An 11,139-nucleotide genomic window follows, 5' to 3' on the forward strand; every position below is an offset into this window, starting at 1 on the left:
GTGCCAGTTATGTTCGTCATACAGAAATCTCTCGTCGTACTAGTATTGGTATATATCCGTTCATTTAAATGGCCGCGAGCGCCCCGAGACAATATTATGGAAACCATGCTGTACATGACATGCATGTCATGATTTGCACGTTAAGACCTGTCACTATGTTCGTCATGAACTCTTGTCACGCCATACCACTTCTGGTATATATATAGAATTAACGAAACGGCCACAAGAGCCCCATGAACGTGCCATGTAAATCATGCTGTTCATGACATGCAGGTCATGATTTTCATTTTATGATCTTCTCTGTATGTTCGTAATACGGTCATGTTATGCCATACCAATTTTGGTATACATCCCAATAACGAAACGGCCAGGAGAGCATAAAGTCGTAGGCGGCAAGATAGATAGATAGATAGATAGATAGATAGATAGATAGATAGATAGATAGATAGATAGATAGATAGATAGATAGATAGATAGATAGATAGATAGATAGATAGATAGATAGATAGATAGATAGATAGATAGATAGATAGATAGATAGATAGATAGATAGATAGATAGCTCAGAGTCGCAAAAGTTCCCTAAGAAATGCTTCGCATTTAAAAGTCCATCGCCGCACTAGATAAGCAACGTTGTTTGACGATTGAGGAAACAAGCACTCGCAACGCTCAACACAGCAGACGAAACAGCAGCGCAGACAACATGGCAGAAGCTGGCCAGTGACATCACTGGCTCTCGCGGGCATATTTGTTAACGAGTAGGCCGACTGCGTCACGGGGCCACCGAGTGCTCTTCGAAATCGAAACTGCCTCCGGTCGTAACATACGAGCATACAATTGAACATTCGTCTCGCGCTGGGTCAAATGAGTTTCGTTGCCGCTATTAACGAGTTAGTAGCCACTGATTAAGAGCAACAAACAGAGTTTCACAAATTTTCTGTCACCCCTGCTTTCGAAATTTTGTATCGTCTCAATAGGTCTGCGCTTAAAACAGCAACACTCGCGAAATGAGAAATCGCGCGCCACCATTCAATCGCAGCCTCTGTGGCATTGGCCACATTGCAATAGAATGAAATATTGATTACGCGGTACTTCAATCCGCGAGGTAAGGGCAAATATTACTCCCACTTTCAACTTTGACAATGAATAATAAAGAAACTGTGTTCAGCAAACGAATAGCCAGCAAAGGTTGCATAGGCTCCGAGACCATTTACGCGTTATCTCGGAGGTCATGACAGCACGGCCGGGCTAGACCGCACGCGCGCGCGCGCTCGCTTCTTACGGCCTTCGCATCGGGTGTAGTACATGCCTCTCGCCGCTGCTTTGAGGGGGGCGCTGCGACCCTGACCCTCCTCCGCCGCTCCGTGCAGCGCGCGCAACGCCGGCACATGAGTTCGGGCGCGCTTCTTCACTCACCGCGCGTTGAAAAACAAGTTGCCTAATCGTTGAAGACGCACAAATGGATCATTTTGACGTCTTATATGCGCAATGTGCATCGAGCTTAAGCTTATCGAAAAACGTATAAATGCAAGAGCCGGGAGTACAGCTCTCCGCCGTCAAACGTGTAGACATTCTGAGGTCTGGAAACAAATATTTATTGCTCGTAAGCACTCGCAAATAGTTGAACACTTTCAAGTGAAAACTTTGCCGGACTTCACAAATGTCTCAATCACAACCTAAAATGCTTCCTAGTTGGCTTGAGTGCGTAGGTGGAAGGCTTGTCGTTAGCGTCAGTCAGTAATTGGTTTGTGTGATTGACGAGGAGAATTCTTAGGAATTTTTCGGCTATGAAATCTGCGGATCGTCAGGAGTGGCTGCCGTCAACGCCTTCATGGCAGCGCGTTGCAAGTAGGGCTGGACTGCTGTTTCCAAAACTTCTAGCACATTCCTACGTGGCAGGTGTTCAGAGGCCTTATCGAAATAGACCACTATCTTGTCCAAAAGAGCTAGAAACTCAGGCCACGGGTAGTGTAGTTCGTTCCTGTCTTGTGCTCGCAGTAGCTTGTACAGCTGATGCTGCCTGTTGTTGGTCGTCAGCAGCGCAGCGCAAGTCACATGCGAGGTCTGTAATAATAATAAGCGACGAGGAGAGTCTGCGAAATGCGAGTGATTTGAGCGGTTGTGCGCTTGAGCGGTGCGATTAGAGCGGTTGTGCGTTGTTAGCAGTGCGATTTGAGCGAGTATGCATATGCGACTTTGTGTTATGAGTTTTGCGTTGTAACCAAGTTGTTGATAATTAAATGTAAACTTGTTTTCCCCTTTTAACTGTGTCGTGCGTTGCGTTTTCTATTGTGTCTTATTTTACGGCCCAGCCATCCTGACGCTAACAAAAGGAACGCAAAAGAGCTTGGGGTCCCCGTAATTAATGTTTCCAGGTGGTGTTAACACCTTGACAATGCACACCACCACTCTCGGGGCGTGCCGTCCGAAGGGGTTATTCAGCGGCAAGAGTCATCTCTTGTATTTTTACTTTCTTTCTTCCTATACGCAGTTATTTTCAACCATTAGAGATACAACTCACGTACGCATGTTTCAAAGAGCTGTCAAGCTGCAGACCGCAGCTTTTAGCCCTGAAAACCACTCCAAATGTGTTTGGAAAAATAAAGAAATAAAAAATTGCTAGCAAAGAGAAGGCGTCATTTCTGCAAGCGACCTCTCTTAATTGCGGCCTCTCTGTCCAGCGAGACAAAGGGCTAAAGGTATTTGGTGCTCTCTGCTTGCAGAACAGGTGCAGCGTTGTTTATCTCTCTGTCTGATCGATGCCAGTGCTTTATGCCTCCTGCATTATGCCTCATGATGGTTAGTCCAAACGCAACACGGACGAAAAGAAGAAAAAACGACGACACTAGCGCTATCTAACAACTGAATGTTTATTGGAAAAATCACAAATATATATATGTCTAAGAAAGAGAACTGCGTGAGCTGCCCTTCTATCGCTTTGATTGATGAGTAAGTGTCTTTCCTGGAAAGGGCGTAGTTTTTTTAGCATACACGTTTTTATCTGTCAATTATTTTGGCGCATGTGCGGGTTTGTTGATTTTTTCTCTTTCTTATACATATATATTTGTGATTTTTCCAATAAACATTCATTTGTTAGATAGCGCTTGTGTCGTCGTTTTTTCTTCTTTTCGTCCGTCTTGCCTTTGCGCTAACCATCATGAGCATTTTCCAACTCGCCCAATTCGCTAACCTCCTGCATTATGCCTCGTTAACCGATTCTTCCGCAGTTTTACTGAGTTTAATTAAGTTTGTATTATCCACGAGCACATGCATACATACATTATGCGGCGAGCCGTCTGATAACATTAGTTTTTTTTTAAAGGAGACGATCCTCCCTCTACCCCTGACTTCTTGAATAATCCCCCTCCCCCCTCTCCGTCGAGAACCCCGATTCCGCGGTTTCACATCGAGCAACACTCTTGTGCCGTGTGCGCGGCGCAGGAGATGCACGGTCAGGGTCGCAGCGCCCCTACCGCCGACGGGCGGCGAAACATACTGAGAAACTCTCCCATTGCTTTCGCGACGGGTGAGAAGGCCGTAAGGAAAGAAGCGCGCGCGCGGTCTAGCCGCGCGGTCTAGCCCGGCCGTGATGACAGCAACTTGCTTTCTCAAGAATCCGCGCGCTGGCGCCACCCACTCGCAAAGAGGGCGTGGGATCGCTGTGACGTCACAATCATTCACTTGAGGAGAACGGTGTTTTTGCTCGCTGATTCATGGAGCATGTGCGGGCGTGCGGCAGGACTTGCAATCTTCCTCGGATCCTTACAACACCGCAGTAGCTGTTGGAGCAGTTGGAGCGCCGGTGTGTATTGTGTAGCCGGTGTTGCGGCTGCTCGGTGTTCTAGGGCAACATGTGATCTGGAAATGTGTGGATCAGCTGCCTGCTTCTCGTCATCGTGGATACGGTCTCTTAAACATCACTCCCGAGCTTCAATCGTTGTTTCATCGTATGTGCTCGTAAGTTGTTGTTGCTCACTGTTCACGATCGTAAGTTCGTTCACACGCTTTAATCGGAATTCGCCGGTGCCAGTCGCCCAACCCTTTTCATCATAAGACCGCGTTTAGTGTGTCAGTTGATAGAAGCTAACGTCGTACGCTACCGCGTGCTTTTTATGCCGATATGCAGAGACTTTGAGTTACCTTAAACATTGGCAAACTGCTCCTGTACAGATGTGTGTACACGGAAGCTCCGCAGATTTCTCCGTTGTTTTGCTAATCTGACCGTACATTTTGTGGTGCCTTCACTTCGCCGTGAAATAGAAGGTGGTAGTATCCGAGCAGAAGCAGGCAGCGGAGTTGTCGCCGGCCTTTAAAAACAAGCGCGCTTAATTCAAAACGAGCAAGAATGTTGATTGCGGCAAAAACCACTTCTGGGGCAGGGGCGTAGCCAGAAATTTTTTTCGGGGGGGGGGGGGGGGGTTCAACCATACATTATGTATGTTCCTGCGTGCGTTTGTATGTGTGCGTGTATATTGCGCAAGCAAAATTGAAAAATTTCGGGGGGGTGTGAACCCCCCCCCCCCCCTTGGCTACGCCCCTGTTCTGGGGGATCACTATCGTACGGCACAGCGTCTCACAAAATGATAACAGTTTTGCATAAAACGCACACAGGCACCTTGACATATCTGAGAACTAAATTTTCGCTAGGGTTTTGCGCTGATCAATCGATTTACGGACCCTAGCCCAACGCGTTGGTCTTGCTCAGCCCCGACATCACATTCGCCACTGTGCTGGAGCAGCTGCTTTCACGTTGAGTACTTCCACAGGAACAAGTACACTAGAATAAAACGCTGAATAGATGCACAAGGGCGGAAAAGAAAAAAGGCACGAAAACTTATCTGCGCATGCCCATGCAATAGGCGAACCTATCAATCCGGCACGCGTGGGCGCCTACGCGAAAGATAACTGTTAAGGCATTTGATTTCATCTTTATGCAAGTTAATCGACGGTTGGCTTACGCACGCGCTACCGCTATTCTCGATATGCCATGCCTCAATCACCAGACGCCTTTCTTCATTCCTATGTCGGTACACAACTGCGCATTCATTGAATTTTGGCGTGCATTTACACTCTCGACAGTGTAACGATAGATTAAAAGGTGAGCCTCCGTTTAGTGATCTTTTATGTTCTAATAATCTCTGGTTAATGCAGTCGCGCAGAATAAAACGCGTTAGGTTTCCCCGAAACTTGACGTTGCAACGGAAGCGTATATACAGGTTGGTCTAATATAGATTCTAGTCAGGTAACTTCAGGTCAGGCGTAATGTGATGCTTGTCCAGCGACGGATACAGCATTTTTGAGGGGGTGGGGAGGAAGGGGTGGGGGTGCGTTATGTAAGGCGAAGCCTGATACGTAAAGCAGCGTATGGGGCGTCACTTAGCTATCCGTGCAAAAATTAACACGACATCCGGACGCCCTTCTAGATCCGCCAGTGTGCTTACCAACGTGGAAAGGCATCTTATTCAATGAAGTGGCCCATCATGAAAGCTGCGCTCCCGTTTGTTGCACTGTGTGCCTTACTTTGTATCTCTCTTCGAAAGTGCATCCGTAGCAGTGTCTCATCCTCATCCCCTATCTTGGACTGGCTGGCTGCTGGATTTCTTGGTACCGGCTTTCATGGCTCACGTTTGCACGAACGTCTGTTTCTCGTATATTGACGGCATAACGCACTGCGGAACCCTTCTCATTGCAGACTAGCTGACGTCATGGATCCGCCATCCACTCTGGTCACGGAAAATGGAATCCATTGCTTGGATTCTGCGCGACTTTCGCTCATGGCAGAGAGGTTGAATGACAACCTTAGATCCGGTGGCGTGGACCTTCAAGCATCCTGCAGCGACGTCCCCAGCAAGACCAAGTGCTGGTTGAGGTTGCACTTGCCTGCTGTAAACGAAGTTCTATGGAAAGTCTCCATGCAGCTTGTCGAACATGCGCCTGGTGCGTTGACACTCTCCCACATTGAACGCGACGATGTGAACACATTGCGCACGGACACGTCCTTCATGGACGGCGCCATCCTGTTGTACAGTTTGCTGGAGCGTCACGTGTGCATCAAGCGACTTGTTCTGAACACCATGGCTTTTCCATTGTGGCACTTTCCTTCATTGCTTGGCAACGCACTGCTTGCCAACCGTGGTATCGTAGAGGTTGAAGAACACCCAGTCGACATAGCCAAGTCATGGTGGAAAACGCGCCAGTGCAGGGCGCTGTCCTGCGCCCTCGGCGATTTGTCGCCTCGGCTAAGCTGCTTGGATGCCTCGTCGCTCAAGCTTGACCGCATCTCAACAGAGTGCCTTGCCAATGGAATTACGAAGAGCAATCTGCGGCACCTGCGCCTCTGCAATGGCATGTCGGCCAGTATGACAAGGAAACTGATGTCTGCCGTCATCTCCTGCCAAAGCCTCACTTCTCTGGAGTTCGCCGGTCTTAATCGGTTCTCACGGTGCAGCGCGATCGCTCTTGCAAGTGCCTTGAAGTGCAACAGAACGCTGAGGAAACTGCGTGCGAGTTTCATGGCAGAGGATGTGACCGGTATCATCCTCGCGTCGCTCAAGCACAACGAAACAGTGCAGGAGATGTCACTTCGCTATTCAGTTGACCTTTCGCGTTCCACATTGTGGGATGGCCTTCAAGCACTCCGAGAGAACAGGGCGCTCAAACGCCTCGAACTCACGGAAGTCTACTTTTCCAACAGCTGCGCAATAGTTATGGCGGAAGTTCTGCGGTGTAACAATACAATCGAAGCTCTTTCGCTTTCTTCGAACTCTGTCAGCGATCTTGGTGCACGAGTGTTGGCCAAGACCCTTCAGGAGAGCTCTTCTTTAAAGAGTCTTGACATCTCCAACTGCCGACTAACCAGCGATGTTGTGTCAAAGTTTGTAGAAGCGGTTTCTAGAAACAGTGCGATTGAACTTGTGCGCCTCGGGCACATCGACATTCCCGAAGATTGGGCGCCGACGTTGCCTGTCACAGAAGACGTGTGCACTCGCTTGCAGGTTACGTGGAACACCCAAGCACTTGAGCAGTGGGCGGCGTGTGAGGCTTTCCGCTTCTCCAAAGCCTGCATTGGCTGGACGAAAGACTCCAGTTGTTCTGGCAGTGTGCAGTGGTTTTCCGCAGCTCGGGTGAACAGTGCATTGCTCGTGGAACTGGTCATAGAATATCCTGGCCGTGTGGGTGCCGAAAGCACTCAAGCGGTCGTCTCTTTTATAGAAACAACACGTTCCCTCAAAAAGCTGATCTTACGTCCCTTCGAGTATAACTGTATCTTTTCAATTGCGGTTTTAAAGAGTCTAGCCCGTAATAATAGTGTTCGCGAGGCCGAATTTCACCAGACACTCCGCGGCCACCTGGTCGTCAAGGCTCTTGCAGCGCTGCTGCTCGCCAACCGAACCTTATACCGTCTCAAGTTCAGGTCCGACAGTCTCCCCAGCAAGGCACCCGCTATGCTGGCCCGTGCTCTCGAAGACAACTTCGTGTTCCTGACGCTGGAATTCGAACACCAGCATGCGCAGCACGATATGCGCCCAATAATGAGAGTCCTGAACAGGAACCGATCACTTCTGAACAGAGCAGTCGAATGCGTCTTGGACACTGCTAGGGACGAGCACTCAACACGAGCCCTTCGTCTTTTGTCTAACACCGAGTCACTTCTGGACGCTGTCGGCGCGGCTTCGGGCAAGGTGTGTGATGGGTGCCGATGTTTGGTGCTCGAGGCAGTGCGTAGCCTAGAGTGTCAACGTTCGGAAGATCTAGTCAACACAGAGATGATGAAACTGTGCGAGAGGACACAACAGTAATAGATTCAAGAATAGTCTTATTAGACAAATGACTGTGATAAATAAGGCAAGCTTGGAATCAAGATATCTTTTTGCAGTGCGCGTTCATAGAGACTGATGGTGACCCCGCAGGCGAGGCGCGGGTTCCAATGTGCGTTCTTTATATGTAAAACGCGACCAAGCTGCATTTTTCAGGACACTGTGTAAGCGATGCACAGGAAAGCGGAAGGTGCCATGGAACAAATGTGGACCAAACACGAATATGTCATATCTGCAGATTATGTACACAACTAGCAAAGAAGTCATAGCTGCAAAACATTAAAGCTTGAAACAAAACCACCACAGCCTCACTGGTTCACTTACAGTGGTTACACTGCACGGTTTATCAAACTGTTTTTTATAAGCAACGTTATTAGCACCTGGGGGTTTATTCAAAATCCCTTCTCTCACTATGTAAGTCATTGCTATGTTACTTTTGGTGGTGTCTGGTTATAATGCACTAGTGTGCTTTCTGTCGCATACTTCGGTAAAGGCCGAGGCAGACGGTACGATTTTCCATGCGATGCGACGTCCGACACGGCGGTGGGGAAGAGGGAATGGTGGCTGTCGGATGCTATGAAAGGTCACCATTCCGGTTTCCCCACCGGCGTGTCAGACGTCGCATCGCATGGAAAATCGTACCGCCTGTCTCGCCCTTAACTCGGTATTTCGCAGAAGGTAAGAAGTTTGCGGAGAAACTAAAAACGCCCTAATTGTTGTGCTTGTCAATGATTGTGACCACTAACGCTACGCCAGCACTATCAACTGGATCCGCTAGTCGTCAACGGTGGGCGATGCAGAATCTATAGGATCAGCTGAGGTATATGTTATGCCTTATAGTGGCTTTCTGTTCTGCTAAGTTGCCGGCTGGTGCAACGCGCTGATAGCGATGTAATCATGGATTGGCTTAACGTCCGTTAGGACACGTTACTTGAGTTTCAGGACAACGCCCAACAACGAAGGCTGAGCCGGCGCCACGCCTATGGTGCCTTGCACAAGTAAGGGACGGTGCATCCTTTCAAGTGTGGTTGCCTCTCTTCCTACCTTTTACCCGCTCCCCTATACAGTCCTTCAAACCACTTCTATTCCGAAATAAAGGGTTATTTTCATTATCTATTTGTCTGTTTGACCTTTTTTTGTACGGCAGCATCCCTGCGTAGCACAAAAGCGTTTATGACTTGTCGTTCTCGAGCAAACCGTTGCAATATGCCACAACAAGCACAGCTACCGAGGTTGCATAACCGGAATTGCATAACAGGAAGTGTATACGTATGCTAAAAGCTGATCAGAAAATACCCAGCGGGGTTACTCAGACCGTCACCAGTATGGTTCACGTTTGGCCGCATGCTCACGTAGGATGGCCGATCTCTGAGGGTAGCGGGGGCCCTCCAATCAACTTCTATACAGCAGGTCCATTTCATCCACCTTCACTACTATGTGAACTTGATAAGGCAGTGCTGGACTTCACCATAAGTTTCACTGGTGTCATCATGGACCTGACGCGTCGCGCATTAAACAGCCGCGCAGCACCTCTTCCGAACTGACGTTAGCTACAAAACTGACTAAATCGTTGCTTTCCTTTCTACCGCGTAGATGCTCGCTCCACTATTTCGCGCAGGCTACAAAAGCGGCGTGGCCTCGGACATTATGCTCGCTATCTCTGAGGCCATAATGAAAGTACGATCTTCTTCGTTATATTAGACCCTTCGTGGCGCCACACAGTGTCCATGGTTGCGACTGAAGATCGATATGAGGCCGGAACCTTTCAGGCGTCTCTTTATGCAGAGCGCCCGGTGGGCGGGGCTATGTTGGTTTATCCAGCGGGTACGGACGTGTTGCAGGCGTGCACGAGATGCTCTGTTGTAGGAGTTAGAGCAGTTCAGTGTAAAGGCTTCATAATGCAACTCGGGCGGTGCCAAACGGAAGTGTGTGGCTGCACTTGGTCGTCGCGGAGACGTGTTGTTGAGTCACAGTTTTAAGCCTGGTCTGAAGCCGCTTCATCGTGTTTCGTAAGTGGTTGCGTCGACAGCTCTCTCTGTAGCCACGCCAGAGCTGCCCTTGTCAAAATTCAGTGTCCAAATCGCGAACACTTAATTCTCACATTTTCCAGTTCTACCTGATTAACGTGGCGACACCCAGGCCGTTTTTAGGCATCATTTTTTTAGCGTGATGAGAAAGTACGGTTGCTTTTTGGGCGTACGGATATACCATGCGCGTAGGCTTTACCTGACATAACACTTCGAGTTACCATCCAAGCGCTAAAGAGCTATCATATGGGCGCCGATCAAATGACTTCGGTAGCGTTAGACCTCGTTTTTTCGGACATTAATCGCATTGGCAAACCATTGCAAATTAAAATAATTTGGGAAAGCTGCCTTCATATGCGGTTGCATGCCAAATAAAGAGTGAGGAGAACTTTAGGTAACGTAGCTGCCTCAATAAGCACAAACTACAGAGAAGTACACAGAGATCGGTTACATATATTACCGCTGGGTGAAGTCATGGCTCAAGGGTAAAATGAGCACGGCGACAGCGACAAAGAGAGAATAGAAGGCGTCTTGGCCTTGATCTGTCAAGAAGGATTCTGTTGATTAGTCGGCGTGCACTAAAAAGGACCGACTTGGATGTTATTTATACGCTTTGTTCATTCGCTTAGCACGGCATTACACTTCTCTTAGAAAGAAGTGTTGCCCACCTTCAGTCGCCTCTGCCCAAAAGCCAGACTTGTTATTTTGCTTTCGCACGCTGGCATAAACGCTTCTTTCTATACACTTCACATTGCAAAGCACCGCTTGCCTGTCTCGTTGCAGGCCAGCTGACGACATGGAGCCTGCGTCAACTGGAGTGCGAAGCTTGCAAAGTGCAATAAAGTCACTGGATTCAGTCCGACTGTTGACAAAGTCGGAAAGCCTGCATGACAAACTCAAGTCCCGCGGACTGGACCTACAAGTGTCCTGCGGCATCGCCCGAGGAGAAGCCAAGTGCTGGCTGAGATGGCACCTGCCCGTTTTAAACGAAGTCCTCTGGAAAGCCTGTATGCAGATTATCGAGCATTCGCCCGGTGCATTCACGCTGAGCTGCGTTCAAGGCCCCGACCCGGACGTCCAGCGTACGGACGCCTCCTTGCTAGAGGGCGCCCTCATGGTGTACCGCCTCCTTGAGTATCACAGATGCATCAAGCGACTTGTCCTGGGAATGTCGGCTGTTCTTTTGTGGCACTTTCCTTCTATGTTCGGCCGTGCGCTAGAAAACGACCAGGGTATCGTTGAGGCCGCAGGACACCACGTCGATATCGGTGACAGATGGCGCGAAATGCTCAGGTG

At 49.0% G+C, this 11,139-nt stretch overlaps 1 protein-coding gene across 1 annotated transcript; it reads left to right on the plus strand.

The window, feature by feature from the left end:
* The first annotated feature begins 3,795 nt into the window (after positions 1-3,795).
* On the plus strand, positions 3,796-8,289 carry LOC119407207 (NLR family CARD domain-containing protein 3-like). Its single transcript, XM_037674085.2, has 2 exons — positions 3,796-3,956; positions 5,692-8,289. Exons 1-2 carry the CDS (start codon positions 3,949-3,951, stop codon positions 7,796-7,798), a joined length of 2,115 nt encoding a protein of 704 aa, XP_037530013.1. The 5' UTR covers positions 3,796-3,948; the 3' UTR covers positions 7,799-8,289.
* Positions 8,290-11,139: the final 2,850 nt, after the last annotated feature.

Source organism: Rhipicephalus sanguineus, chromosome 10 (assembly GCF_013339695.2).
Source record: "Rhipicephalus sanguineus isolate Rsan-2018 chromosome 10, BIME_Rsan_1.4, whole genome shotgun sequence".
NCBI classification, from domain to species: Eukaryota; Metazoa; Arthropoda; class Arachnida; order Ixodida; family Ixodidae; genus Rhipicephalus; species Rhipicephalus sanguineus.